The sequence below is a fragment of the Balaenoptera musculus genome, chromosome 1 (assembly GCF_009873245.2).
Source record: "Balaenoptera musculus isolate JJ_BM4_2016_0621 chromosome 1, mBalMus1.pri.v3, whole genome shotgun sequence".
NCBI lineage: Eukaryota > Metazoa > Chordata > Mammalia > Artiodactyla > Balaenopteridae > Balaenoptera > Balaenoptera musculus.
Window position 1 is genome coordinate 106,216,494 of NC_045785.1, and position 27,523 is coordinate 106,244,016.

Consider the following 27,523-nt stretch of genomic DNA (forward strand, 5'->3'; position numbering starts at 1 on the left):
GGACCTTCTTTCTATACCCTAAGGATTGCGGGAGGATTCTTTAGGAATTCTGTGAAGAAATCTGGCATCCTAATGAGCATATTTAAAATATGGTAACTGTACCTTTAGGTCAAGTCCCTTTTCTTCACTAAATTTAGACATCAGAAAAAAATAGACCTTTAACACAGCAGTGTTTGACCTTTCTGCTGTAACCTGGCTTACCGTCTTTACTGTTAGTAGAATAATAAAACATTGAGAGGAGGAAGAAAACATTCAGCTTGAAGACTCATGGCATTTGATTGTTGTGCTGTTTTCTCCAATAATTAAGAATGTGGAAGGAAATAGATTAATTGGGCTCAAAGTGTTTGTAGATAAAATGTATGTTTTGGATTCTGGATCTACTGTTTAAGTCTTGACTTTTAAGCTCCTTAAGGCCTGTTGTGCTTTATGGCAAAAGCAGATCTAAGTGGGACAAAGGCAGACTGATTTTTGTCTGTTTCTGAACAAATGTGGATAGAATAGAAATAAGTGTAAATTATTTTTGGTAGTTCTCTTTTTAGTTTGTAGAAAGAAAAAACTTGAAAGAAAAAAAAAATTTCCTTTAGCTAAATTCTGCTACAAATATGAAGAAAAGCTCTTATCCTAAGAGCTAGATTGTTCTGTAAGGTCATTTTGATTCCTTTGTTTAATCTGGTTACTGTTAAATATCACCATCAGAATGCCTCCTGGTTGCATTTCTTCTTTTTCTTTCTCTCTTTCCTTCTTTCTTTCTTATATTAAAGAAAAACTGCAACAGTGTAGTTCTCCTGCTTACTAATTTTCTGACATTATGCAAACTGATTTATTTGCCTCCTACAGAATTTATGTCTGAAGACCCAAGGTTGTCAAATATCTAAAGAAAGGTTTGAAGCCTTATTCTAGCTGATAATTTCCTTCTTTATTGTCTGGCCCTGAACTACAATAGAAAAGCTGTCATAGAAGGGGTGTGGTCCCTTGGTAAACATTAATTCAGCTCTGGTTCACGTGCAGTTTTCTTTTCTATCTAAATTCAGAGAGTAAGAGATCTTTGCTTCAAGCCTTGCAATGCCAGAGTCTGCTCTTGTATGACTGTGATAAATTTATCCCTCTCTATAGCTTAGCTATGTAACCCAGATCAGGCCCTTTGGAAGGGGTAAGCATTAGATGCTGGTCAAAGATTAGGCCTTTAATTTTATGCTAGTTGATAGTTCTTGTGTATCCCCTACTACTAACAATAGGATAGAAAATTATAGTAGTTTGAGCCCTGTGACTTTCTATTATGACTATGAAAGTGTCAAGAAAACTGCTGTTAATCCAGAAGATCTAAATAACTGCCTTTTAGCCTAAAGGTCTTATTGTATGCAACCTTAGGCCTGGAAGCAATTCTCTTTTCTGATGCTGAAAAGCAATTATCCTGAGTCAAGAGCAACTGAATTTAAGATTATATTATGATTACAACATGATTTTAGTAACTGATAGCATGGAAATTAACACTGATTCAACCAAATCAAGTATTACTGATTTCAGGCTCTACAAAATCTTCATAGGAGTGGTTGGTTTATGTACTTGATATTTCACAAGAATTCATTATGAGCTGTTTACTCAGTGGGACTTTGCTAGGTACTCTTTTGGCAGACTTATCTGAAAGGACATTTTTTTCCTGAGATTTAAAATAATAAAATATTATGAATAAAGAAGAAACAAACATCTTCTAGCCTTTAGGTCAATACATTACATTTACCAAATTAGGGGTTTCCTATGATGATTCGTGCCAAGATGGGTTCAGATGAGATCCAGACTCATTATGTACTTTTCTGTGGCATCCTTTGGATTTAAAGTTGATGTTGAAATGCCTAAATTAAACATCTGCCTTTTAATCTATTTATCTGGTCTTTTTTCTAAGAGAGCCACTGAGAGATTAGAGCAATGGTCTGGGAATTAGGAGACAGACCTGTTTTTGTTAATTTGCTTTTGTTTTTATTGTTCTGTTCACTTTATTAAACAAAAACTTTTGGTCCGTACAATATTCCAGGCATTATGGTAGGCAATGGGTTTATAAAGATGAAAAGGAAGTTACCAACTTAACTACGTTTGGTTTAATTGGATCCTTTTCCTGATTTCCAGTGTAACTTTGGACAAATTACTTATCTGTCTAAGTCTCCATTTCCTCAAATGTAAGATAGGATTGGACCAGATGACTAATTTATAAAGTGTCCTTCACAGCTCTAAGATTCTTTGGTTTAAAGTGATTAAATATGACCATTTAAAACTTGAAGCTATTTAATTCTGCTTGTTATAGTTTAAATTTGAAAAATATCTTGTAATAGATGTTGTTGGAAATTTGTTTTACACCCAAGAAGTAAGAAGGCAAGTTTGGTAGAGAATGTTTTATCGTTAAACAAATAATAAAACTATTTATCCGTTAGAATTGTTGTAAATATCTATTAAAATAGTTACCTCTCCCATGGTGTGACATAATTCACATCGCTTCAGGGCAAGGCTCCCTGTTATACCCACAACAACAAATATCTCAGTTTTTTCTAGGAGTCGTTATCCTTGCTACTTTTCTCTTTCTCCCTGTCTCACCATCCAGTCCTGTTGACTCTACCTTCAAAACATATCCAAATCTATCCATTTCTCTCTCCCTCCATTACTACCACTATAATCCAAGCCACTCTTATCTTTCCCCTGCAGTACTGGAGCAGCCTCCTAGGTGGTCTTCCCATTCCTACCGGTGCTCTCCAAGAATCTATTCATCACAGAGCAGCTATTTAAAATTTAAATATGATTGATTACTTTTCTGTTAAAAACCCTGCAGTCCATTCTCATTTCAATGAGAATGAAATCCAGCTTCATTACCTCTGATGTAGGTTCTGTACACCAGATCTGGTCCCTGCCTGCCTTTCTACCTCATCGTGTATTACCATCCACTTTGCCCAGTATGCTCTAGCTCTGTGCTTTCCAGAAAGGCAGCCACTAGCCCTGTGTGGCTATTGAGCACTTGAAATGTGGCTAGTCCAAAATGAGATATGCTGTGAGTGTGAAGTATAACCTTAATTTTAAAGACATTATGGAAAGAATTTAAAGTATCTTGATAATTTTTATATTGACTACATGCTTATGATAATATTTTAGGTATAATATATTGGGTCAAACAAAATGTTTTATTAAAATTAAGTTTACCTATTTATTTTTACTTTAGTCAATGAAGATACTAGAAAATTTTAAATTACATATGTGGCTCACATTATATTTCTCTTGGAAAGTGCTCCTCTAACCACGTAGGCTTTTCTCTTTCCCAGGGGCATATCTCCCCGAGGTCTTTTCCATTAGTTGATCCTCTGCCTGGATTATTCTTCTGTCGATTTTGCAGAGCTGGTTCTTTATCATGTAGATCTTCATTTAAATGCTGCCTGATAGAGACCTTCCACTCATCAACCACTTTAAAGTAACTTAACAACTTTGTCATGCTTTCCTATTTTATAGCATAGGGCTTGTCACTAGCTTATATTTTGTGTATTTCCTTGTTCTTTTATCATGTAGTTCCCCACTCCAACTCCCACAGTGCTTTGCATATTAGGGGTACTTCATAGATGTTTTTAAAAATGATGAACAGCCCTGGAAGAATAGAAAAGATTTTCCTTCTGAAATCTTTATACTTCCAGTCAGTTGCTGTCAGGAAGGGGTTTAAGGTAAGCTGAAACCCCACTGCCTAGAAGGTGGTAATCAGAGTTTGAACATGTGAGGTAAAGAAAAAATGAATAGCTGTCTTTTTTCTCTTCCTAATGGATTTGTATTTTCCCTAATTGGAGTGCAGGAGAAAGGGAGGGGGGATAGGCAGGGAGAGAAGAGATGGAATTTAATGCCACAGTGAATTGCTAAAGTTTTATTTTTGTATCTTAGCTCATAATGAATATTAGGTACAGTTCAGTCAGTTTATCTTAGTCTGATCATCCCAAATATAAATCGATTTTTTTTTCTCCTGAATCTTTTTGGTGAATCGATATTCCTATAAAACATACCTCCTTCCCAGACCCTATGGATTTTAAAATTTATTTTAATTTTTGTTACTTTTTATTTTGAAATAATTTCAAAGTTAGAGAAGTCATAAGAGAAGTACAAAGAACTCACAGATTCACCAGTTGCTATATGTTGCTACATTTGCTTTATCACTCTCACTGTTTACAGACACATTTTTTTTATTCCTGAATTATTTGAGAATTAGTTGCAGATATTATGCATCTTTACTCTCAATAAGCATGTATTTCCTAAAGACAAGGACATCTCTTACATAACTACAGTAAAATTACCAAAGTTAGGAAATTTAGTATTGATTAAATACTATTACCTAATGTATGGTCCATATTTGAAATCTACCCATTTTTCCAATAATGTGAATAGGCATGTTGTAAGAAAGATAGTTGAACTATAACTTTTTCTCCCTTAGGGATGGTGTGAGTTTGACCTTTTGAATTCCCTGATTGAAAATAGGATAAAGCAAATATTTGGTCATCATAAGCATTTAAAAAAATCCTCTCTTCTTTTTAATCTCTGAATTACTTGCTTTAACTGAATAGTGTTTGTGTAGGTTCATAGGGAAAGGTGGGGAGGGGAGCTAGAGAGGAAGTGAATCAGTACTCAGAATACGGAACAGGACTGGCTTCAGGAATTACTGATAATCCATTCAGTAACGCTGGTTGTCTAAGTCTCTGGCAAAAGATGCCAAAGACATTTGAAGATAAAATTAAACTTTATTGTTGGCTACACTTAACTTAATCGTCTCGCTGCTTCTTCCTAGCCCACGACCGAAGAGTTACTCAGACAACCAAAGCTGAATTCAGGTGAGACCGGTACAACTCAGCAGACTGTATCTGATTCCCATTTGACAGAACTCCAGGAAAAAATCCAGCAAACAGAGGCCACCAACAAGGTACTGGAGATCACAGGGTTTCTTGAGAAGGTGACTGGCTCTAGCTGGGTCTGCGTTAACCTCTCTGAGTAGGACCTGGGAGATGGGTACTGTGTATGCCTGGTGCTCTGTGGAATATATTCTTAGAAGTGTAGTTCTTTCCTGTATCTCTCATCAAGATTTTAGCCAGTTCTGCACAGATCAGAATTTCTGGTGCCTTTTAGGTCTGAAATTAAAACTTGACTGCAATTTTCAACTGTATAAGGCACTGAGACAGGAGGTTCATGCTTTTGATTTTGGTTTAACTTCTTACCCCTTTATAGCCCATGGATTTTAACATCTGCTTAGAAGAAAATTCCCACAATTTGGGATGCTGTGCTCCTGGCTTTGTGTACCCTTGTTGTGTCCTGTCCTGTAGTAGATAGCAGAAGCTTCTTGGTCTTTGTGTAAAAGATCCACAGTGACTCATGTGGACAAGTACCCCCAGTATGGCTGCCGTCATAGAGAAAGCACAGTGCATGAGAATTGAAGCAATTGAGTATTAAAAGAAGTATTTCACATTTCCTGCTACTTTCTCTTGCTGATTGACTTAGGACTTTAATGGTTATGCTATATGGGGAAAAATTAATAAGGTAATATTCCCTAAGAAATCCTTTAAACCTAGATTTGAGGAAGGACTTCATGGTTGCATTTGAGGTTAAAAGAAATCATTGACCTACCAAACTGTTTTTCTTTGCTGAATTCAGATTCTTCAAGAAAAACTGAATGAAATGAGCTGTGAACTAAAGTCCGCTCAGGAGTCGTCTCAGAAGCAAGATGGTACAATTCAAAACCTCAAGGAAACTCTGAAAAGCAGGGAAAATGAGGTAAAATGTTTGGCAGTCAAGGACCCATGAGGAAACAATTTTTCCCATCAAAGTAGACAAGTATTCTATAATTTGTTGAATTGGATATTGTCAGACTAACATCTTAGCCTAGAGAAACTGTAGTGTCATCTAAATTGGAATTTTGGAATAGTCCTGCTACTAAAATCTGTACAGGCGAGATAACGGAATTTATATTTAGCTTGCTAACATTTTTGGTACTCCCTGTCTTTGTTTTCAGACCGAGGAGTTGTACCAGGTGATCGAAGGTCAAAACGACACAATGGTAAAGCTTCGAGAAATGCTGCACCAAAGTCAGCTTGGACAGCTTCGTGTATGTGAGGGTCACCTGGGACAGGAGGCATCACTTGAGGATGTGCCACTCTCAGCCACAGTCTTGATCTCGTTGTTCTTCTCGGCTGCTCAGTGCTTGCCCTCCTTGTGATGATGATTTTCACTCTCTTTTCAGAACTCAGAGAGTACTTCCCCAGCTCAGCAACAGGTGGCTCTGCTTGATCTTCAGAGCGCTTTATTCTGCAGCCAACTTGAAATACAGAAGCTCCAGAGGGTGGTACGACAAAAAGAACGGCAGCTGGCTGATGCCAGACGACGTGTGCAATTTGTAGAGGCTGCAGCACAGGAGAGAGAACAGCAGAAAGAGGCTTCTTGGAAACATAACCAAGTAAATCATTAATCATTTTGTGGCACTGTGTAAATGCAGACTTTGCCCTGGTAATAACTTTTTATAAGGATAGCTTGTGTTGAACCCTTGAGTCACTTACTTAATCTAAGTAATTCAGCTCAACATTTGTTGCCCTTATACCATGTGCCAGGTATTGGGCTGTGTTCTAGAAATACAGGGGTGAATATCACAGGCTCTTTCCTCTTAAGTTACTTGTAATATAGTAGGAAAGACAGTCACGTAAACAGTATTTCAGTGTGGTAAATACTGTAGAAGAGGCATATAGGGGTCCTGTAGGAATATATACAAGGGGCCGGGGAAGGGAATCAGGGAAAGCTTCACAAAGGAGGAGATATCTGAGATTATTCTTGAAGGGTGGGTAAGAGTCAGCAAGACAGAAAAGTGGGAAGAACAACCAAGTCAGAGGAATGGCGTGCACAGTTAGTCATGTATGTTTTTTTAAATAAAACACATAATTCTTAAATGGTTTCTTTATCTTGTTAGCTTAGAGCAAATGCCATCTTTTTTTTTTTTTTTTTTTAAGATTTAAAAGGATAGGTAGGAATGTTGTATCCTTGAGCTTACTGTAAAGTAAAGGATCCAGGTTTATGGTAGAACAGAGTCCCACTTAGTACTTATATAGATGTATCGTTTTTAAGCCAAAAATAAGTATCGAACTATAATATCAAATTTACATCCTACCCCCGTCCACGGTTCCCATGATTTCCCGCATCATATTTGACTCACGTGTAGTAGTATCTCTATAGTAATTTTAAGAATGGCACTTTTTGCTACTTTATTTTTTGTTCTCTGTGCCTTGAAAGTTTTAAGGCCTCCATATCTAATGACCATGTGAAAAGTTTAGATTGTTTGAAAAGGGAATCTATTTAATTCAGGAATTGCGAAAAGCCTTGCAGCAGCTGCAAGGAGAATTGCAGAGTAAGGGCCAACAGCTTCATACCCTGGAGGCTGAAAAATGCAATGAGCTTCACACCCAAGAGCAACATCTTCAGCACCTCAACCACAGTCTGAGTCACAAAGAGCAGCTGCTTCAGGTGAGTCCACAGAAGGATTTCAAGTAAAACTGGGTTCCTAGAGCCCGGGAATTTATGTTCATATCATCTCAAAACATTAGTCCATCTGTGTTGAGTACCTGCTACACGTAGAACATTAAGAGGTGGGAATCAGGAGGATTCAGAAGAAATAGAAAGTACAATCCGTGAACCAAGAGGCTAACCAGCAAGTGTAGGAAACAAGAAATATAGACCCGAAACACTTAAGCAATAAATATTCAGCAAATAGTTATTAGCACCTCTGTGAGTTAGATACTAGGCTAGGTATGAGGAAGATGAAGAGAAGATATGTCCACTGCTCCCACTGAAGACCTCTGTATAGAAATTTCCAGAGTTATATAGATGATATAATGAAAGTTATAGGAAAAAATGGAGCACTAAAGAAGAGACTGATCAGTTCTACCACCTACTCTAAGCTTTAGTCACACTGGATCCCTTGTATTTCGCTGAGCATATGATTTTTTCATGGTATACATATGTTGTGCCAGTTTTTTTCTCTGATAGAGATACCCCACAGCCTCTTGGGAAACTCCGAGTCCTTTAAGACTCAGAGCAAATGTAACCTCTTTTGTGAGAACTTTAGTGACACCTTCAGGCAGAGTTAGGCAATGCAGCCCATGTTCCCCTGGTAGCTTGCTACATGCGTATATGTATACACCTGCGTATATGTGATGCAGAATAGTTGACATTTTGTATGTCTGTCATCTCTGCTAAACTGTGTTCCCCTTGAGAGTGATCACATTTTGTTTTTTATCCCAAATCACTAACAAATTCCTTGACAAAGTGTGGAAATTCAGTTAATACTGAATAAATGAATAAAGGAAAATATTTTTTGGTCTCGTTAGGAATTTCGGGAGCTCCTGCAGTATCGAAATAACTCGGACAAAACCCTTGAAGCAAATGAAATGTTGCTTGAGAAACTTCGACAAAGAATACAAGATAGAGATGTTGCTCTAGAGGTATGTACCATAATTTTGCTCATGATGTTGTGGATTATTTCATCCACAGGGGGACTTTAGAAATGTATTTACTTAATTTGCTGCTTTTGGGAGTTGGTTGTCCATTCCTTTATATTTGGAATCTTATTGAATAAGAGTGATCAGAATAGTGACTCTTGTGGAGCTTTGGGATGCTGACTTTGCTTGCAGCGGGCTATAGACGAAAAGTTCTCCAGTCTAGAAGAAAAAGAAAAAGAACTGCGTCAACTTTGTCTTGCCGTGAGAGAGCGAGATCATGACTTAGAGAGATTGCGTGGTATCCTCTCCTCCAATGAAGCTACCATGCAGGTAAGAGCAAAATCTGTCATGACTTGGTATCCCTCTCCCACTTGGATTCTAAGCCTGAAACGTATCCCTCTCCCACTTGGATTCTAAACCTGAAACATCACCCCTTCCATCATTTTCTGAAAACCAGGATATTTGCTTTATTAAAAAAAAAAAAAATACAAAAGCAAACAAAAATAGCAGTCATTAGTTCTGTCATTATACATAAGGGAGTGAGAAGTTTTAGCACTTCTACTGTGAACTTTGTAGGAGAGGGCAGTGAATATGGATTTTTATACATAGTTCTAATTTATTTCTAATCCTTGCTAATATTTATATACTTTTATATAAACATTGCTCAGATGCAGCTATTATATTGTATTTTTCTCATTACTATTATGTACATGTCCATGTACAGCCACAATCAGAACACTTGTTTCTCTTATTAATATTTATTTACTCTGGGCTATTTTTGTATATTTATTTTAGAGCTTAAATATCTAACTATCTGACACTTCTTGAAGTTCTTCACTTCCTCCAAAGTACTTCATTTAACACATACATTATATTTATCTCTCTACAAACTAGATGAGAGTTTCTAAAAACAAAAAATAGACTAGTATGGCATTGTTAGATTAGATACTACGTTTTTTCCTTTTGCAAAAGAAATTGATAGATAACTTAGGAGATAATGTAAAGGTGGATCAAGTTTCCTGTTTATGCTGAGGAGTGTAGGGTGGCCCTTTGACTTAACGGCTGCTTTCTTTGTGACTGTAGTGTATGGAGAGTCTCCTGAGGGCCAAAGGCCTGGAAGTGGAACAGTTGTCTGCCAGCTGTCAAAACCTCCAATGGCTGAGAGAAGAAATGGAAACGAAATTTAGCCATTGGCAGAAGGAGCAAGAAAGTATCATTCAGCAGCTACAGACATCTCTGCATGACAGGAACAAAGAAGTGGAGGCAAGAATTTAGTTAACTTAAGGGCAGTTGGTTTAGTGATGACATAATCTCAGTCTTGCATTAGGACTCTTGAGGTCTGAGAGTCCGGTGACCCAAGTCTTTAATTCCATCCTGTCTCTGGGCAGGTCACTGGCTTTCACTGGGACTTTTTTTTCCTATACATATAAACTCAAGGGGACAATTATCTTTCTCAAAGAAGTTATGTGAGAATTAATGAGATCTAAAAAATGTACCTACAATACAATAGCTAACCTTTGTTATGGTGCTCATGCTGCGTCAGGCATGTTTTTAAGAGCTTAATGGATGTCAATTCCTTGAATCCTCACAAATCTATGAGGTACATACTATTATTCCTCTTTTACAGACAAGGAAACAGACTTCTGAAGTGAAGCACCTTGTCCAAAGTGACGTAACTAATAAGCGGCAGAGCCAGTGTGCACCCCAGGCGATCTGGCTCCACAGTTTTAACCCCCATGTATTACCTCCAGTGTAGAACTAGGAGCTGCATCACCGTGCTAATAAATACAGTGCTTGTTATTTTTTTCAGCTTATCATTTCGTGTTCCCCCTATAAAGTCAAACGGGAGTAGATAAATGAGATAAATGAACCGAGTGCCCATTTATCCTCACCTAACATTATTATGTGCCCTGAGCATTATAGGGAAAGGACTTATTTTAGAAAACAATATGTACGTTGCCATCCTAAGTATTTTTTTCTGTATTGTTAGTGTTCATTCACTGAGCATGTATTGACAGTCTTTTATGTGCCAGGCCTGTGCTGGATCTGCGGGAACAAAAATGAATAAAACATCATACTTGCTCTCTCTTCTATGATAGATTCTTTTAAGCCCTTTGATATACAGTAGATGGAATTCTTTCCTCCAAAACTTACACTGTCTCTCCTGTATTAGGATCTTAGTGCAACATTGCTCTGCAAACTTGGACCAGGACAGAGTGAGATAGCTGAGGAGCTGTGCCAGCGTCTACAGCGAAAGGAAAGGATGCTGCAGGACCTTCTAAGTGATCGAAACAAACAAGCGGTGGAATATGAAATGGAGATTCAGGGCCTGCTTCAGTCCATGAGCAGCAGGGAGCAGGAGAGCCAAGTAAGGACTAATGCCCAGTGCAGAAGAGTATCACTTAGTGCGTTTATAGTCCGCACTATAGGAAGCATTAGAACTTTATAACGTGTAAAATTTATGTCATTTTACAGTCCATTCTGTTAGTTCTTTTCCTTCAGCCTATTAACTAGACTGCAGTTTTACATCAGTCATCAGAATATGAAATATTTCTAGAACACTTTGCATTTGGAGGGTGCCTAAATAATACATGTCCCCACTCATTAAATTCATTATGTACATTTTCTTTTCCTTAATGTTCTGATGCTTTTGACAGAAAGGAATATAGGGTTCTGGAGTGTTTTGATTTTGATTCTAAATTATCAAGACTTGAGTGATATTTTGTTTCTAGCCAAGGTATGGGAAAACTTATACTTTACATATTTTCTCTTAATTCATGTAAAATCTGAGTTATTTTAAGAGAGAAAAAAAAGATTGTGTTTTTTCAAAGGCCATGATGAGAATAAACAATCTCATAGTACTATGGCATATAGTAATTTCAAAATAATGGTACACAAATATTTCAAAAGTAAATTCTTAACTTACCCTCATTTTCACGTATCTTTCTCCTAAAGGCTAGAGAAAGTCTAGTATAGTTGACTTGTGCTGCATTTCAGGGACCGGTCACTCAGAATTCTCCCTAGTCAGTTCTCAGAGGGAACTAGATTCTTATCATTTGCCTATGTTATTTGACAATAATATTCTCTAATGCTTCCTTATATTATGGGATGGTTATATTCCACTCATCCAATTCTTAGGCCCACTGAAGTAAATACACATTTTGTTAGAAACATGCTGCCATGTGCTGCAGAAATTGCTTCTAGAGTAGACCTAACAAAATCATTGTGAATTATTTAAGTCTTTGGCAAGAGGCTAACAAGTCTCTGAGTTTTCTTTTTCACCTTTTTGTAATTTGAAAGAATTAGCCTTATAACACTTAATATACCGCTGGTAGTAAAATAATGGAATCTAGGAGATGCCTGAAATTACAAAAGATTTTCAACTCAAGAAAAAGTGTGATGACTGTATGCTTCTAGATCTGCTTCTCGAATTTTATATGCAGAAAAATCCCTTAAAAACATAGCCTCAAGAATTTGCATTTCTTACAAGCTTCCAGACGATGGTGACGCTGCTGGTCCCTGAACCACACTTGGAGGAGAAGTGCTGAAAACAGCGCTGCTAGAAAAAGAGTACCAAGCCAGATAGACCATATATACGGCACAAGATATCTTGTGTATTATTCACTCTGTTTCTTCCCATAATTTCACAGAGATTTTTATTAAGGCAAATTAATAATGTACTGTTACCTCTAAGATGGTTATGTCCAAGTCCCTAAAGAGTCTGAATTTTACATACTAAAACTGGAAGGTTATTCTTTTATTTCCCTTAGAAGTGATGACAAGAGCTCAGCTTCTTATTTAAAATAGTAGTAATTCTCCCAGAGACAGTCGATGCTATAATATAGCTAATATATTCATCATCTTATACCCTCTTTTAGTCTTAGTTTATTATTTCTAGATTTTCTGATTAAATGCAGACTTTCTATGTGGTAATGGTCACAAAAAAACGTTCTAAATTTTTTCCTTATTGTACCATCAGGTGTCTTAGAAAACTGTGGGATTTGAAATGAAATAAACTGGTTTGGTGATTTTGAGGTTCAGATTCTCCTGATCATGTGGTCTGATAAAAATGTTTCTGTGTAATTGATTCATTCAATAAATAGGTCTCGAGTACCTATGAATTGAGTGCCTACTATGTGCCAGACATTGTTCTGGGTGCTTGGGATTCAGCACTGAACAAAACATAGTACTTGCCCTTAGAAAACTTACATCCAGTTGGAGCAGGGCGGGGAGGCGGGGAGAGAGAGAGAGAGAGAGAGACAATAAATAGATATATTGATTACTGGTAAGTGCATTGTAAAAAAAATTTAGCATGACGGGGGAATTGGGAGTAGAGATGAGATTGCTGTTTTAGATAGGAAACGCAGACTAGGCCAATCTGATAAAGTTGACATTTGGCAAAGGCCTTAAGGGAGTGTACCAAACAAACGTTTGGGCAAAGACCACTCAGGCCAAAGGCACATGAGTAAAGAAAGACATATGTTACCCAATTCAAACCAGAATATTAATACCTTAGCCTGATAGTTCTAGCGGAACAAGTTTAGATTATTTTATCTGTAATAGATGTGTTATATTCCACTTTTCCAATATTGTGCCTATGAGAGACTTTCTTTCCACTCATTGACTATGGTTTTTCCTATAAAATAAAAGCAAGGAAACTATTTCTTAGGGCCCCACTGGCTTTTCTTAAATGGTTGGCTTTTAACAATGACATCAGAACACAAATTTTTTTTTTATTAGAATATCTCTCTAATGTTATGTGTGATTTCCTTACTAGGCTGCTGCAGAAAAGATGGTACAGGCCCTAATGGAAAGAAATTCAGAATTACAGGCCCTGCGCCAGTATTTAGGAGGGAAAGATTTCTTGATGTCCCAGGCACTCATCTCTAACCATCCAGCTGAAGTTACCTCCGTCAGTCCCCATCTTGGAGAGCAAACTGATCAAGTAAGAACCATAGACTTGTATAGATGTTTATGCCAACTGCATTTTCTTTTTATATCTGAGGCATAAGTATGATAATTTTAATATCAAGTTGTGCGAGAATGTTCCAAGTCCTTTTCATTGTGATCATGGTTTCTGTATCTTCCTAAATCCCCCGACTCTTCCAATTTTTAGGGTTCAGTGCCTATACCCTCCAGAGATGATAGCACTTCACTGACTGACAAAGGGGATACTAGCATACCCAGGTCTGCGTTAGGTAAGTATCAAATTTCATTTCATTCAGGAACCTCTGTTTTTCCTTCCTGTAGCTCTCTGTTAATAGGTTTGGCCAAGACTCTCTTTCTCTTCCTACCATAATGGAAAAAATAAGTTTGGATTCCACCGAAAGTCTGAAGACATGTGTCTTCTAGGGAGAACTGCCCTTGCCTTATTTTGAATTAAAAGTATTGCTCTGGCTACACGATTTGGCTCAGAGAAACTGCATCCTAATTCTCTTTTTCAGTTAGCTTTGCAGGGATTCAGGAATGCGGGAGGCAGTGTTTCCAGACCTGCACAGCAGGACCACGGGGCTGACGCTGTCTCCTGGGTATCTTAAGCAGGCTGAGGCTGCTCACTGTAAATTGATGTAACCCACATTACAGTGTTGGGAGGGGTAGGCAGTGCCAAGCTCCCCTCCATCCAAGGGATGGTTGTAGGCCTTGAACTCCCTAAAAACAACTGAGCAAAACTCAAATGGGTGCCTTAGATTAGAGTCTCTGACTTTCACAGACCAAAAGGTTGGGATCTAGGGAAGCATCAAAGAAACTATTATCCAGTGAGTTCCAAAGATAGGGGCTCACCATGGTTAGTGGCTTGGTGATTATAGTGCTATGATAAGAAATGTTGTGGACTTGGAGAATTAACTTACGATTTTTTTAATGATTTTAAGAATGTATAAACTTTGTGTTATAGTATAGGGTATTATGGAATTCATAGATGAGTTGTGCAAGTAGTCATTTTTTAGTGGGAAACTTTATGCTAGTTAAAGTGTAAAGGATGCTGGATTTGTTTAATTTACTCCTTATTTACCTTTTTTTAAAAGCATCTTTCCCCAATTTTTTATTTTGCAAATTTCAAGCCTATAGAAAAGTGGCAAAAATAGTACAATGAATACCCATATACAGTTTTATTAAGATTCACCAATTGTTAACATTTTGCTACTTTTGCATTATTTCTTGCATGCACACACACAGCTATAATGTTTTTTTCTGAACCATTTAAAAATTACTCACAGACATCATTGACGCTTTATCCCTAAATGCTTCATTATGTACTTCCTAAGAACAAGGGCATTCTCTTCCATAACTACAATATAATTATCACGCTCAGGAAATTTAGCTTTAATGTAGTCCTAGTATCTAATGTGCAGTCTATATTCAGAGTTTCCATTGTCCCAAGAATATTCTTGATAGCTGGTTGTTCTCCTCCCTCAGGGATCATGCATTGCACCTACTGGTCATGGTTCTTTAGTCTCTTTTAATCTAGAACAGTTTTCTAGCCTTTTTTGTCTTTTTTTGACATTGGCTTTTTTTTTTCAATAGAAGTATAGTTGATTTACAATGTTGTGTTAATTTCTGATGTACAGCAAATTGATTCAGTCTTTTATATATATATATTCTTTACCATATTCTTTTACATTTGGGATTATTACAGGATATTGAATGTAGTTCCCTGTGCTGTACAGTGGGACCTTGTTGTTTATCCCTTCTATATATAACAGTTTGCATCTGCTAACCCTAACCTCCCAATCCAACCCTCCCCCCCGCCCCCCCTTGACAACCACAAGTCTGTTCTCTGACATTGGCATTTTTTAAAACTCTGGGCCAGCTAATGGCCCTCAATTTGGCTCTGATTGTTTCCTCATGGTTAGATTCAAGTTAAACATCTTTGGCAAGAACACTACGTGGATGATGTCTTTCTCAGTGCATCACATCAGGAGCACATGGTATCAGTTTGTGTTATGCTCGGTGATATTAAGTTTAGTTGTTTGGTTAAGGTTGTATCTGCCAGATGTCTCCACTCTAAAGGCTCATCTTCCCCTTTGTAATTAATAAGTGATCTGCCAGCAAATGCCGTGAGATGTTGATAGTTCTGCTTTCCCACAGTCGTTCACCCAGTGGTTTTAGCATCCTTTGAGCTTGTTTGAACTCACTATTTGGTAGTTTAAAAAAGAGATTTTCTATTTCTGAAATTCCTTCTTTGTTTAGTAGTGTGTATTCTTTTATAAAGAAGAGATGCCCTTTCCCTATTCTTCCTACTCCGTTTGTTTATATCAGTATGGAGTAATGGGTTCTTTTTTTTAAAAAAAGCATTTTATTATCCATTTCTGTCATTATTCCATTTGATAACCAAATTATCCTGGATTTGGCCAACTGGAGCCCCTTCAAGCTGTTCCTCTGTCCTTTCAGTATTTCCCCATCTGTTTTTGAGCACTTCCATACTTTCTGGCACAATAAGATGTTCTGTGGTTTTCTTTTACTTTGCCTACCTCCGCCCTGAAATTATCCATTACTTCAAGGAGCTCTCTGGTTCCTTTTAGTGGGTAATGGCATTTGTATACTAATATCTGGACATAAGATATGTTCATAGCTACAGGTATGTCATTTGCTTCTAGGCCCTTTTAAGTGAACAGAGCTAAGAATGTTTATATGTATATGTGTGAGCATGTGTGTGTGTGTGTGTGTGTGTGTGTGTGTATACACACACACACACATATATATATCTCCATTTGATACTGATTCCTCTAATTCCAGTTAAACAATACAAGTTCTTTCTTTCCGTTATTTCATATTTGTATCTGCCGTCTCCCAACATTGAGAAACCTGGTTACCTGTAACATCACTATATTTATACATTTGCACAGTACACAAAAATAGTTTCAGAATGGCTACATGAATACCGCTATCAACAGTAAATCTATTAAATAATGTTTAAATTTTCTTTATAATTCTTTTTATCCTTAGAATATTTCCCACCAAAGGTGTAGAGTTAGAATACTGAGTTCAAAAATTATTTGGATTAATTTTTTTTATTATCTTCTGGGTGGTTATCTTATCAATTTGCTATTTAGTTTCATTTATTTATGTTAGTATTCAATGTTTGGCTTTTGCTTCCTCATTGTGGAACTAACTTTACACGTTAATAATAAAACATTAACGTGGTTAAAAGCTCAAAAATATAGAATAGTGTACTCAGAAGTCCCATCTTCTTCCCTGTCCTTTCTCTCCTATTTTTACTCATCCCCTGAAGACAACCAGTTTCATTTCTGAGGTATCCTTCCTGTGTTCCTTTTTGCAAAAATACGCAGATTAATCCCATGTGTATATGTGATGTGTATGTGTATGTTCTTATTTCCCCTTTTCCTAATATAAAACATACTTCACTAGATGTATTCTTCTGTGCCCAGCTTGTTGTACTTAATATCTTGGATATCACTCCGTATCAGTTCATAAAGATATTCCTCATTCTTTTTTATGGCTAGATATAGTACTTCACTGTGTGGATATACTATGCTTTATTCATTCTTTTGTAGGCTTGTAGGTTGATTGCAGTATTTTGCTATTACAAATAACGCTGCAAAGAACAACCTGTGCATATGTGATTTGTTGTTGTTGGGTTGTATCTTAAATTCCTTAGAAACAAGGCAGCAAAGATCACATTATGTTGATACTGATTATAACTAGCATTATGTATTCATTTTTAGGAGACTTGGATACAGTTGTAGGGCTGGAAAAAGAACTGAGTAATGCCAAAGAGGAACTTGAGCTCATGGCTAAAAAAGAAAGAGAAAGTCGGGTGAGTTTTCTTGTTAAGCCTAATTTCTTAATTCCTGTTTTTTTCAAAATACTTCATATTTAAAAGAGTAAAATTCTCCAAGTATAATATCTGGGTCCAAATGCAAGTTGAGCCTTTTTTCTTTCTGGAGAAAAATAGAAATCCCTTTATATACACATTTCTCACCAAGGTGCTCTTGTTATTTATAATGGGGATCATTAAAACTTTTTAAGTGCTGAAAAAACACAGCTTTCTCTGCCCATTGCTAACCGGAATAAAATAGTTACAAAGGACTTGTGAAAAAATGAAGTGCTATATAATTGCTGCTTAGAATTATTACATTAGATCCATGAAATTAGTTTTAGAAACATGGAACAAGAGAAATTTGAGAAGGACCCACGTTTATTGAGTACTTGCTATATGCAGTGCACTGTACTGGATACTTAAATTAGCACTATTACTGACAGCTCTGCTAAGTAAGTCATATTGGCCCTATTTTATAGATGACGAAGCTGAAACACTGTTTTAAAACGTGGAGGTGGGGAAGAGTTATATGGCTATAAAATGCTAAAGCTAAGATTTAAACTCAAGTCTTTTGTGACTCAAAACACTTCCTAAGAAGTCATTTCCTGGAGCAGATAATTTTTCCCATTCATATGCTCTATTTCTAGCGATAGAGGTTTCATCAGTTTTCTTAGAAGAGGCCTCTCAGCCTTACAGAATCCCTTCCACTTCTTCTTCCCTATACAGCTAGTTGTTTGTACTATGATGTAGGAGAAGCATTAGGGCCACAGTATAGAGCTGTAGACTAAAACTGAAAGCCTTTATGTTACTATGGCCTCTATTTGAGAAGATCGGTCAGTGTCATGGGTTCCTAAATTAAGTTTAGCTGGCTAGTCTGTATAGCTCCTCAGTTTTGTTCTACCTCTTTGTCATAGTTACATCTATAATATAAAACCTGCATTCATATTTGTGATGAAATTATCTTACTGTACCTCTAATTTCTCTTTTCATTACCATATTTCTCCTTACAGAGTTATATGACTCAAGTTTTGAGGATATGAAATTGTGTGGCATTTTAAAAATACTAGTTTAAAAAATCCCCTAGTTCCCCTCCTTTTTTTTGTTTCTGCCCTAGCCATTATCATGTCAGATAATTTAGTTGCCACATGCTGTTCCTATTTATCTCACATATATTCAGTTAAGAGTAATGTTACTTTTGGTTTTGTCCTGTTTTCAGGATCATAAAATTATAATGACTATAAATAAATATTTTGAAGAAAAATATTTAAAAGAAAAAGATGGGTATTTTGAGTGAGTTATATTTAGCTCTGTTGCTTACGTCTGTATGTTCTTAATCAACTACAACTTCTCAATTCAATGCTATGTATTTTCATTATCACATTTCCTCTCATATTAGGTATTTACCAAAGCCATATGGATTTTCCCAGATTTTTCAACATTCCCCCTACTCCCTTGAGATAATAGTAGTGGTGGTAATAATAGTTATCATTCATTGATTGCCTGCTATGTGCCACACACTTTAATACATTTTCTCTATTCTCACATAACCCTGAAAAGTAGATATTATTCCCATTTTACAATTGAAGAATCTGAAGCTCAGTTTAAATTGCCTTGTTCAGGAGATTATGCCAAGATTTAAGACCCATGTCTATCTGACTGCAGACCTTTAGCACGCTGCAATAATGTTTTTTCTTCATGTTTTCATGTTTCTTCAATGGTGCAACTACCTCGATATAAAATGGCAGAGGTCTCTGACGAGGGCCTAATAAAGAACACCCCTTTTTCCATACCCAAGATCTGAACAAAATGAGAAATGAAACAAAATAGTGGCAGATAGTTTGGTACTTTATCAACTGTATTACTGATAAAGTCTTACATAGAGAATTTAATGCAAGAACTAAGTGGGCCTGCTGGCCAACCCCCAGAATTAGGTAGACTTATCTGCCCAGACAGGCAACGCTGGGCCTCAGCAGACCATTCTGCATGGTGGGGAAGAGCTTGCCTTTGGAGAAGCAGTGGCTTCCTACAGGCAGCTGTCTCCCAAGAAGAGGAAAGGTGGAACTAAGTCAAGCTTGCTTGATTTATTCTTCCCCTGTCTACTGTTAAGTCCCTTTGGCCTGCCTAGGGTTGAGTGAGTAAAGGGGTGGAGAGAGGTCAGGAGTTACAGTAACTGAGCTCCTTCAACAAGGAAGGAAATATGAGGAGAAGCATTTCCTCCTAATCTGCCACAGTAGCCCAGAATCATCAAATACCTTTGTATAGTTATAAACCATCATAAGCCCACACAGTGATTCTATAAGCATTGATGGAGTTAGAAGATACACAAGTAGGACTTCCCTGGTGGCGCAGTGGTTAAGAATCCATTTGCCAATGCAGGGGACACAGGTTCGAGCTCTGGTCCAGGAAGATCCCACATGCCACGGAGCAACTAAGCCCGTGCGCCACAACTACTGAGCCCTCATGCCACAACTACTGAAGCCCGCGCACCTAGAGCCCATGCTCCACAACAAGAGAAGCCACCACAATGAGAAGCCTGCGCACCTTAGCAAAGAGTAGCCCCCGCTCGCCACAACTAGAGAAAGCCCGTGCGCAGCAATGAAGACCCAACACAGCCAAAAATAAAATAAATAAGTAAATTTATTTAAAAAAAAAAGATACACAAGTAAAATTTTTATTGCTTATAACTTACGTTTTATATTACTTAAGGAAAAAGGTGCTGCTTCCTTTAGGAAGCTTGATTACACCTTAAACTAGCTATGTGTCATCCGTCTTCACTTGTCACAACTACTTTTAAAAAATTATCTCAAAATATTTCCTTAAAATGTTTACTTACAAATAACTTGCCATTACCATGAAGCATATAAGACATAGCCTGGTGGCTCTGAGTCTACTTCCTTGAGTTTACATTCTGGATCTACCACTTACTGGCTCTGATTTTGAACAAGTTCCTTAATTTCTCTCAGCCTCAGTCACCTCATCTGTAAATCGAGGAGTAGAAGAGTAGTTATCCTGTAGGGTTGTTGGGAGGATTCACTCATTTTTTCATTCATCAGCTATATGGGTACCTTCTCTAAGCCAGGGCAAGCGGTGGGGATGAATAGGGAACAAAATCAACAAAGTCCCTGACGCTATGTAATTAATTCCTCCTGGGGAGATTCAGACAACAAATAATATAATTACAGATTGTCATAAGCGATATGAGGGAAATAATAGAAAGGAACATGTATGGGACCATTTGAGATAGAGTGGCTAGAGAATGCTTCTCTGAGCAGATGCCGTGTAAGCTGGGACTCGAGGATGAGCAGGAGGCAACTCGGGAAGATATTTCAAGCAGAGGGAATAGTAGGTGCAAAGGCTCTGAGTCAAGAGAAAGTCTGGTATTCCTAGAACAGGCAAAGTCCAGTGTGCCTAGAAAATCATGAATGAAGTAGAAAATGGTTCATATTGAGGTTGAAAAAGTGGGCAGAAGCCAAGTCATTAGGTTTGTTAAAAGGATTAAATATATACAAAGTATTTTTTATAAGGCCTGGAACACAGTAATAAGCACCTAGTAAATGTTCGCAGCTGTGGAAATTATCATAATCGAATATTTGGCTGTCATTTTCTGGTGAGGAGAGACGAAAGATACAACATTGAACGTTTAGGGCCTACAGTGTTAACTTTTGGTAGGACTTCTTCATAGGCGGTGGTGTGTTCTTCCATCAGGAGGTGTGTAATGTTTGGTGATCTCTTGTGATATTGATGATCGATGCCTCTATTAATTCATTAAGGCTTGCAAAAATGGAGATATTCTGTCTTTTTTTAATCTTTTAGCTGAAATACTTAGGTAAAGAAAAACATCTATTCTTGCATCTGCTAATGGTAACCCATTTTTTAAAGTAGTATAATAAACTCATTAATTAAACAAATTTGGTATGTTTTGTAGTGCTAACAAAGATGGAGGACATCATTAAAACCACATTACAACTTCCTATGAAACACCCTTTCGTACTGCACAGTGCAGTTTATTGATCTGATCCGGTAGCGCACTCTTCATGTTCTAGTTTCTATTTGCGCTACTGGCTGATAGTGATAAGATATGGAAAAGCATTTGCTTCAGTGTTAAAATGTAATTGTGCCACGTATTGTTTCCTCTACCCACTGACTTCAGGGTTTCTCTCTCCACAGATGGAACTCTCTGCCCTCCAGTCCATGATGGCTGTGCAAGAGGAAGAGCTGCAGGTGCAGGCTGCTGATATGGAGTCCCTGACCAGGACAATACAGATTAAAGAAGACCTCATAAAGGTCTTTCAAAGCTTTTTAAAGACTATTGGAAATGATTACAGCTCAGAATACCTGTAGGGCACCTTCAGACAACACTTGGATACATTGAGTCTTCTTATGCACTGTTAGTTTGAGCCTCTTGATATTGCCGTATTCTCTCTGGTTTATGTCAGAGTTGCTAAGATTTCATAAAGAAGCTATTGTTACCGTCATACGGCTTATTAATATCCCACTTAAAGTATAGCAGACTATTTCAAGAGATTTGTTACTTTGTCCCTGTGCTGAATAGCGTTTTTATTACTTACTGGGTTGGCCAAAAAGTTCGTTTGGGTTTTTCCATAAGATCTTATGGAAAAACCCAAACTTTTGGGGCAACCCAATATTTTTATTACTATACTTGTTTTTGACTTTTAGGACCTGCAAATGCAGCTGGTTGATCCTGAAGACATACCAGCTATGGAACGCCTGACCCAAGAAGTCTTACTTCTTCGGGAAAAAGTTGCTTCAGTAGAATCACAGGGTCAGGAAACTTCTGGAAACCGAAGACAACAAGTAAGTTATTGAATTACAAACCTTATTTTTTACTGTGAGATAAACAATGAACAAGCTATCAATCTCAATTACTTATGAAGGTGTCTGTTGATGGAATTTCCTAGAAAATCTGTGCTCTAAAGTTCCCTGCCTTGGTCAGTAGCAACCACAGATGCTCTTTTCTCACACGTGTAGTTCCTTTGTAACTGCTGTCCCATATGTGACCTCTCTTTAATGCCAAGCTTCTTAAAATGACTTGTTTGCCTCTACTCCTCCCTGTCTCCACTATCATCTCTCTCATTAACTACTCATGTCATTCCAAGCTAGCTTTTAACTCTACCAGTTCACTTAAATAGATCTCTGCGGTTATGCACTATCATAGCTCATCTTCTTTATAGCACTTACCATAGCTCACAATGACATGTGTCTGTGACTCATGAATGTCTTTTTCCCCCACTAGATAGTAAGCTTATCCTTAGAACAGAGTCTGGCACATAGAAGGTGCCCCATAAATGTTTATTGAATGAATGAAGAGCACTGGTAAGTCCTATTGTATGTTTCCCTCTTGCCCTTCCTTGCTTTCTCTCCCACTCCTTCTTCTTGGCCTCTTTCCTGTCATTCTGGCTTCACTCTCCTCTTTCTTCTTCTTGCTCCCATATTTGAATTCTGCCTGATAGAGTTGTGTTTTTTTTAATTAATTTATTTTATTTTATTTATTTTTGGCTGCATTGGGTCTTCGTTGCTGCGCGCGGGCTTTCTCTAGTTGTGGCGAGCAGGGGCTACTCTTTGTTGTGGTGCGCAGGCTTCTCATTGTGGTGGTTTCTCTTGTTGCGGAGCACGGGCTCTAGGTGCGCAGGCTTCAGTAGTTGTGGTGCATGGGCTCAGTAGTTGTGGCCCACGGGTTCTAGAGCGCAGGCTCAGTAGTTGTGGTGCACGGGCTTAGTTGCTCCACGGCATGTGGGATCTTCCTGGATCAGGGCTTGAACCCGTGTCCCCTCCATTGGCAGGTGGATTCTTAACCACTGCACCCACCAGGGAAGCCCCTGATAGAGTTTTAAAGATAAAAATAGATAATATGGCATTGACTTGAAAACTGTAACATACTATATATAGAAAGGTTAAGTCAGTAATGAGATAGTGAGCTTTTTGGGTCATAGTTCATGCTAATACATTCTTTTGGTCTCTTTCTCAGGATTAACTGTGGCTTCATGTCTCTATTTGCATGTTGCTTCTATTCTTTTTCCCTCAGTTGCTGCTGATGTTAGAAGGACTGGTAGATGAACGGAGTCGGCTCAATGAGGCCTTACAAGCAGAGAGACAGCTCTATAGCAGTCTGGTGAAGTTCCATGCCCATCCAGAGAGGTAAGAGAGTGACTGCACTGTTTTTCCTTTTATTCCTCATTAAGTGCAGATGCTTACAGTATACAAGGAGGGAGAAAAAGAAAATCATAACTGGGACTACCCAACTTGTCACTAGTTGTAGGGATTGCTCTGAGCCTAAGTGTCTAAATCTTAAGTCAGGAATAGCATCCATTTCATGTAGCTATTGCAAAGATCAAATGAGGAGACGTGTCAGGTGTCTAAAATAATGCTTGCATATAGTAAGCACTCATTGTATGTTTCTTTCCTCTCTCTAATCCATGTCCTATTAAAGCCTGCTTCATTATAAGACTATAAAGGGCACTGACACTCATTGAATATAACTGAAGAAAATATAATTGTTGTTATGGCTAATATTACCCCAGGATTACTCATAGCCATCATGATGAATCTATTTTCCTGTACCTCTTGATTTTTGGTCATGTATATTATATCCTTCTGGTTCATTTTATATTCCCTTAATTTTTTTTCTTATTTTGCCTTCCCTCCTATCCCCCTTCTCTCTTTCCTAATTTTTATTCTTTTACTATTCAATTTTTTCTAATTTATTTTTGAGTTAAAAAATTTTTTTTTCTTTCTCCTTCAAGAAAATGAAGGCAGAGGAAAGGTAAAATAGGACCACTTGTGTTACTTTATAAAGAATCTCTGCATCTTTGTGAACTGGATTCCTTTTCAGAGCACTGTCAGTTTTCGGTAACAAATGAGAAAACAAATATCTTCAGTAGCGACCCTACTTGGCTCAATATCGATTCAGTTTGCATTTAGTTTTTCCTGGGTTTTGGCTTTTCAGAAACTAATGTTTTTAGTTAAAAAATGAAATTTCTCTCAGTGGGCTATAGGGGTGTGAGATAAACATTAGGAACTATAATTTTATGTCACATTGGCCCAGAATCTAGGATAAAGGGACAAACTTTACAGAAAGCAGGCCTTGCTAATCTACCGGCATTGAACACAAGGGCCACAACAAAGACCACGTTCATTTACTGTGTCCTAGAGAACAATTACTCCAGAAGTCTCATGGCTCAGAGTGACACTGACGGCTCTTTGGAAGCATCTGTTGACTCATTACATTGATGGCTAATCCATTTTCCTTCCATGTATGGCATGTTTAATCAGCTCTGAGAGAGACCGAACTCTGCAGGTGGAACTAGAAGGGGCCCAGGTGATACGCAGTCGGCTAGAAGAAGTTCTTGGAAGAAGCCTGGAGCGCTTAAGCAGGCTGGAGACCCTGGCCGCCATTGGAGGTGGGGAACTGGAAAGTGTGCGAGTTCGTCACGAGCATGCCTTCTGAGCACTGGCGGGTCAGACTGCAGCCCGGGATGGAGACCCTTGTTTGCACTAACCAGAGAGCCTTGTCTGACTTTGGCAGAATTAAACAGTGACTTACTAATGATAGAACTGGTACAAGTAGCATCAACTACAAAGTGAAACTCACTTTAGTCTACCTGTATTTCACTGTACATAGCTGTCTCTAAGTTGAATGGTGGAGGTTACAAAGTATATTTGCGCGCTATAAATCATTCCATTTTAGTTTTCCCACCTGTTTTCATTCTTTTCCCCAGCCCTTCCTTCTTTTCGCTCATCCCTTCTACAGGCCAATAAAGTTTATTCCTCTCCCACTTTCACAATCCATTTCCTATGTTCCACATCATGTCATAAATGCATGCGTGTGTATTATTTTTGCCATTCAATCAACTCCTGCTCTTTGAGTGAGAGCAATTTTTTAGTCAAGTAAAAGTTTCAAGATAAGAGAGAGATAAGAGATTGAGAGTCTATAAGAATGACTTTGCAAAAGTGGTATAATCCTTACCAGAAGGTAACCAAAGCCAAGTTTTGCAGTAATAGACTGAAAGTATTCAGAAGGCCAAGTTAAAGAGCAGAGGCAAAGACTGTTAAAGTGTTTATAGTAAACCTTTACCTCTAATATTGTTTCAGAGTTGATTATTGAATGACAGTGAAATTAGATTAGGTGCAGATTAAATTCCATTAAATTTTTTTTCTTTAAACTAAGGGTACTGTATCTAGTCAGAACACAAATTTAAGAAAGCTCCCAGGTCTTCCAGAGTCAGAATTCTCTATATAAAAAGATAATTTCAAATGTAATGTCCCCGTTTAAATTCAGTATTTCACCAAATAACTCATTATGACTAGAAGAGAATACTTCTTGCATATTTTTAATTTGGTAATGGCACTAGATGGAGTCCTGTGGCACTAGATGGAGCATTTTTTACTTTTTAATGCTTTTGCATTTCTCCATATTACAATAAGTAATAGGCTTCTGGCTTTGATGTGTTTGAATAGTTTAGGAAGAAATGTCACAGATCTTTCTAGGTTTTGGTCATCGTCTCAATGCTTTCTTATTTCAACATGACAGATGTAAGGAAGGGGGCCCTTGAGATTATACTTCTGGTATCTTAAATGTCAAGAGTATAAAAAGTAACCAAGGTTACTTTGGAGCCTTGCTAACCCATGAGGTTTGTTATTTCTGCGGAATTAATTTCCTAGATTAGAAGCTGAGGTTTCAGTTTTTAAACATGGAATTTGGTGAATAGGGATTGAGGTTCTTTAGCCCCATAAATGTGACCGAGTACCCTTTCTAAACTAGGTGGGGCACAGTGGTTTTTCTTTTTGCCCTCCATTTTTTACATGACACTTTTATTTCTTTCACATTCATGTGTTGACATGGCTTGCTTACCTTATAAATTCTGTCAAGTTTCTGTAACCTTAGCTACGCCTGTAACAGATAGAGCATCTGTCACTCTAAAATGGACAGGGAAGAAAATATTCTACTGGAGAAACACCATGGAATTCTCTGATTAAATAGTGATAGTTTGTAAAAGATTGGTAGCCATAAGCTTTCCTCTTAATGGAAAGCTTTTCAGTTTTAATAGGCTTTGGGTGGTACAGGGATCATTTAAGAAAGGGGATTGGAAGTATAAGCAGAATCATCCATTTTTTCTTAGTCTTCCAATGTTTAGTGACCCTTTACTGCACAAAGCTCTGTAACATTGTAGAAGTAAAGAGGAGGGTAATCGAGCTGTAGAAATATCACCCCACCAAAGACTAGCCTGTCGTATGATTACAAGGCATTTAAGAAATGCCTTTCCTTATTTTTACTAATAGACCAATGACACTTTCTAAGTTTCCTATTAAGATTCCCATGGGTGATATTTGGGTTCTAATGGCTCATAGTGATTACAGTAATTTATGTAAACTACTACTTCTGTTTCTGTCATTCTCCAACGAGAATAGGAATTTCCCTTGTTATCTTGAGCAGTTGCTAAGTGTTAGAAATATTAAGGTAGTGGGGTGAATAATGAGAAACTCAACTTCCTACTGAACAATGAACAAAATACGTAGATTGGGGGAGAAAGTAAGTGAATTCTAGTCCTGATTTGGATCTTGAAAAGATAGAGTAACTTGTGCTATAGCTACTTACCTTTGATATTGGTCCTTGGGAAACATTTTAGAAAATTAGGTGATTTAGTGGCACAAGAGAAATTAAAAGTTTGGTCTTGATAACATAGATGTGACTAAAATCTGGCACTGACTTTCTGGTCTGTATAGCTGGAATGAGACTTGCAAACAGCGCTAAGTGGGGAGAGCTTGCTGGTCTAACAATTTTGTGTGGTAATTTGGCATCTTATTAGAGAACATGATTCTAATGCATTTTGTTCTGTATCCCACAGATAGATGATGCTTTGGCCACATCATTCATATAATCATATTTAGCATGCTATAATATGATTCCATTCTCTCTTCAGGGCCACAGACATTTTCTCTTACTGAATTATTCTACTTTTGCCAGGCATTTTTCAACCTTACAATAATTTTAGATAAAGCATTGTGTGCTTATAGAACCTTCTGCTTGAATAAAAAGTGTGAAAGAAAATGAAATGAAATTCTCACTCAGGCTATGCTTAATTGGAAGCATAGAACTTAAATTGAGAAAAATGCATATTGATAGATTTGGTCTTTCTCATATTTCCTTTTTGGTTGTAATGGTTGTAAGAGGTCAGGGTAGTTGAAGTCTATAGTTTTTAGAGCTAGAGAGTTGAAAAGGACCTCCAAGAAGATTTATTTAATGAGT

The 27,523-nt window shown here is 37.5% G+C and overlaps 1 protein-coding gene across 23 annotated transcripts in view; it reads left to right on the forward strand.

Moving 5' to 3' along the window:
- Positions 1 to 27,523, forward strand: part of LOC118897873 (phosphodiesterase 4D interacting protein) — a 218,171-nt gene that overhangs the window by 124,580 nt on the left and 66,068 nt on the right. For all 23 annotated transcript variants that reach the window (XR_005020563.1, XM_036857374.1, XM_036857557.1 and 20 more), the window contains 16 exons: positions 4,796 to 4,927; positions 5,653 to 5,772; positions 6,011 to 6,103; positions 6,239 to 6,451; positions 7,348 to 7,506; positions 8,370 to 8,483; positions 8,673 to 8,810; positions 9,564 to 9,743; positions 10,654 to 10,848; positions 13,258 to 13,425; positions 13,597 to 13,678; positions 17,165 to 17,256; positions 21,427 to 21,543; positions 21,937 to 22,074; positions 23,303 to 23,415; positions 24,550 to 24,677. Coding sequence is in view for 22 of the 23 variants with exons in the window: in XM_036857374.1 (XP_036713269.1) it covers positions 4,796 to 4,927; positions 5,653 to 5,772; positions 6,011 to 6,103; positions 6,239 to 6,451; positions 7,348 to 7,506; positions 8,370 to 8,483; positions 8,673 to 8,810; positions 9,564 to 9,743; positions 10,654 to 10,848; positions 13,258 to 13,425; positions 13,597 to 13,678; positions 17,165 to 17,256; positions 21,427 to 21,543; positions 21,937 to 22,074; positions 23,303 to 23,415; positions 24,550 to 24,677 (2,182 nt within the window). In the remaining variant the exon portion in view is untranslated. The remainder of the gene's footprint in view (positions 1 to 4,795; positions 4,928 to 5,652; positions 5,773 to 6,010; positions 6,104 to 6,238; positions 6,452 to 7,347; positions 7,507 to 8,369; positions 8,484 to 8,672; positions 8,811 to 9,563; positions 9,744 to 10,653; positions 10,849 to 13,257; positions 13,426 to 13,596; positions 13,679 to 17,164; positions 17,257 to 21,426; positions 21,544 to 21,936; positions 22,075 to 23,302; positions 23,416 to 24,549; positions 24,678 to 27,523) is intronic.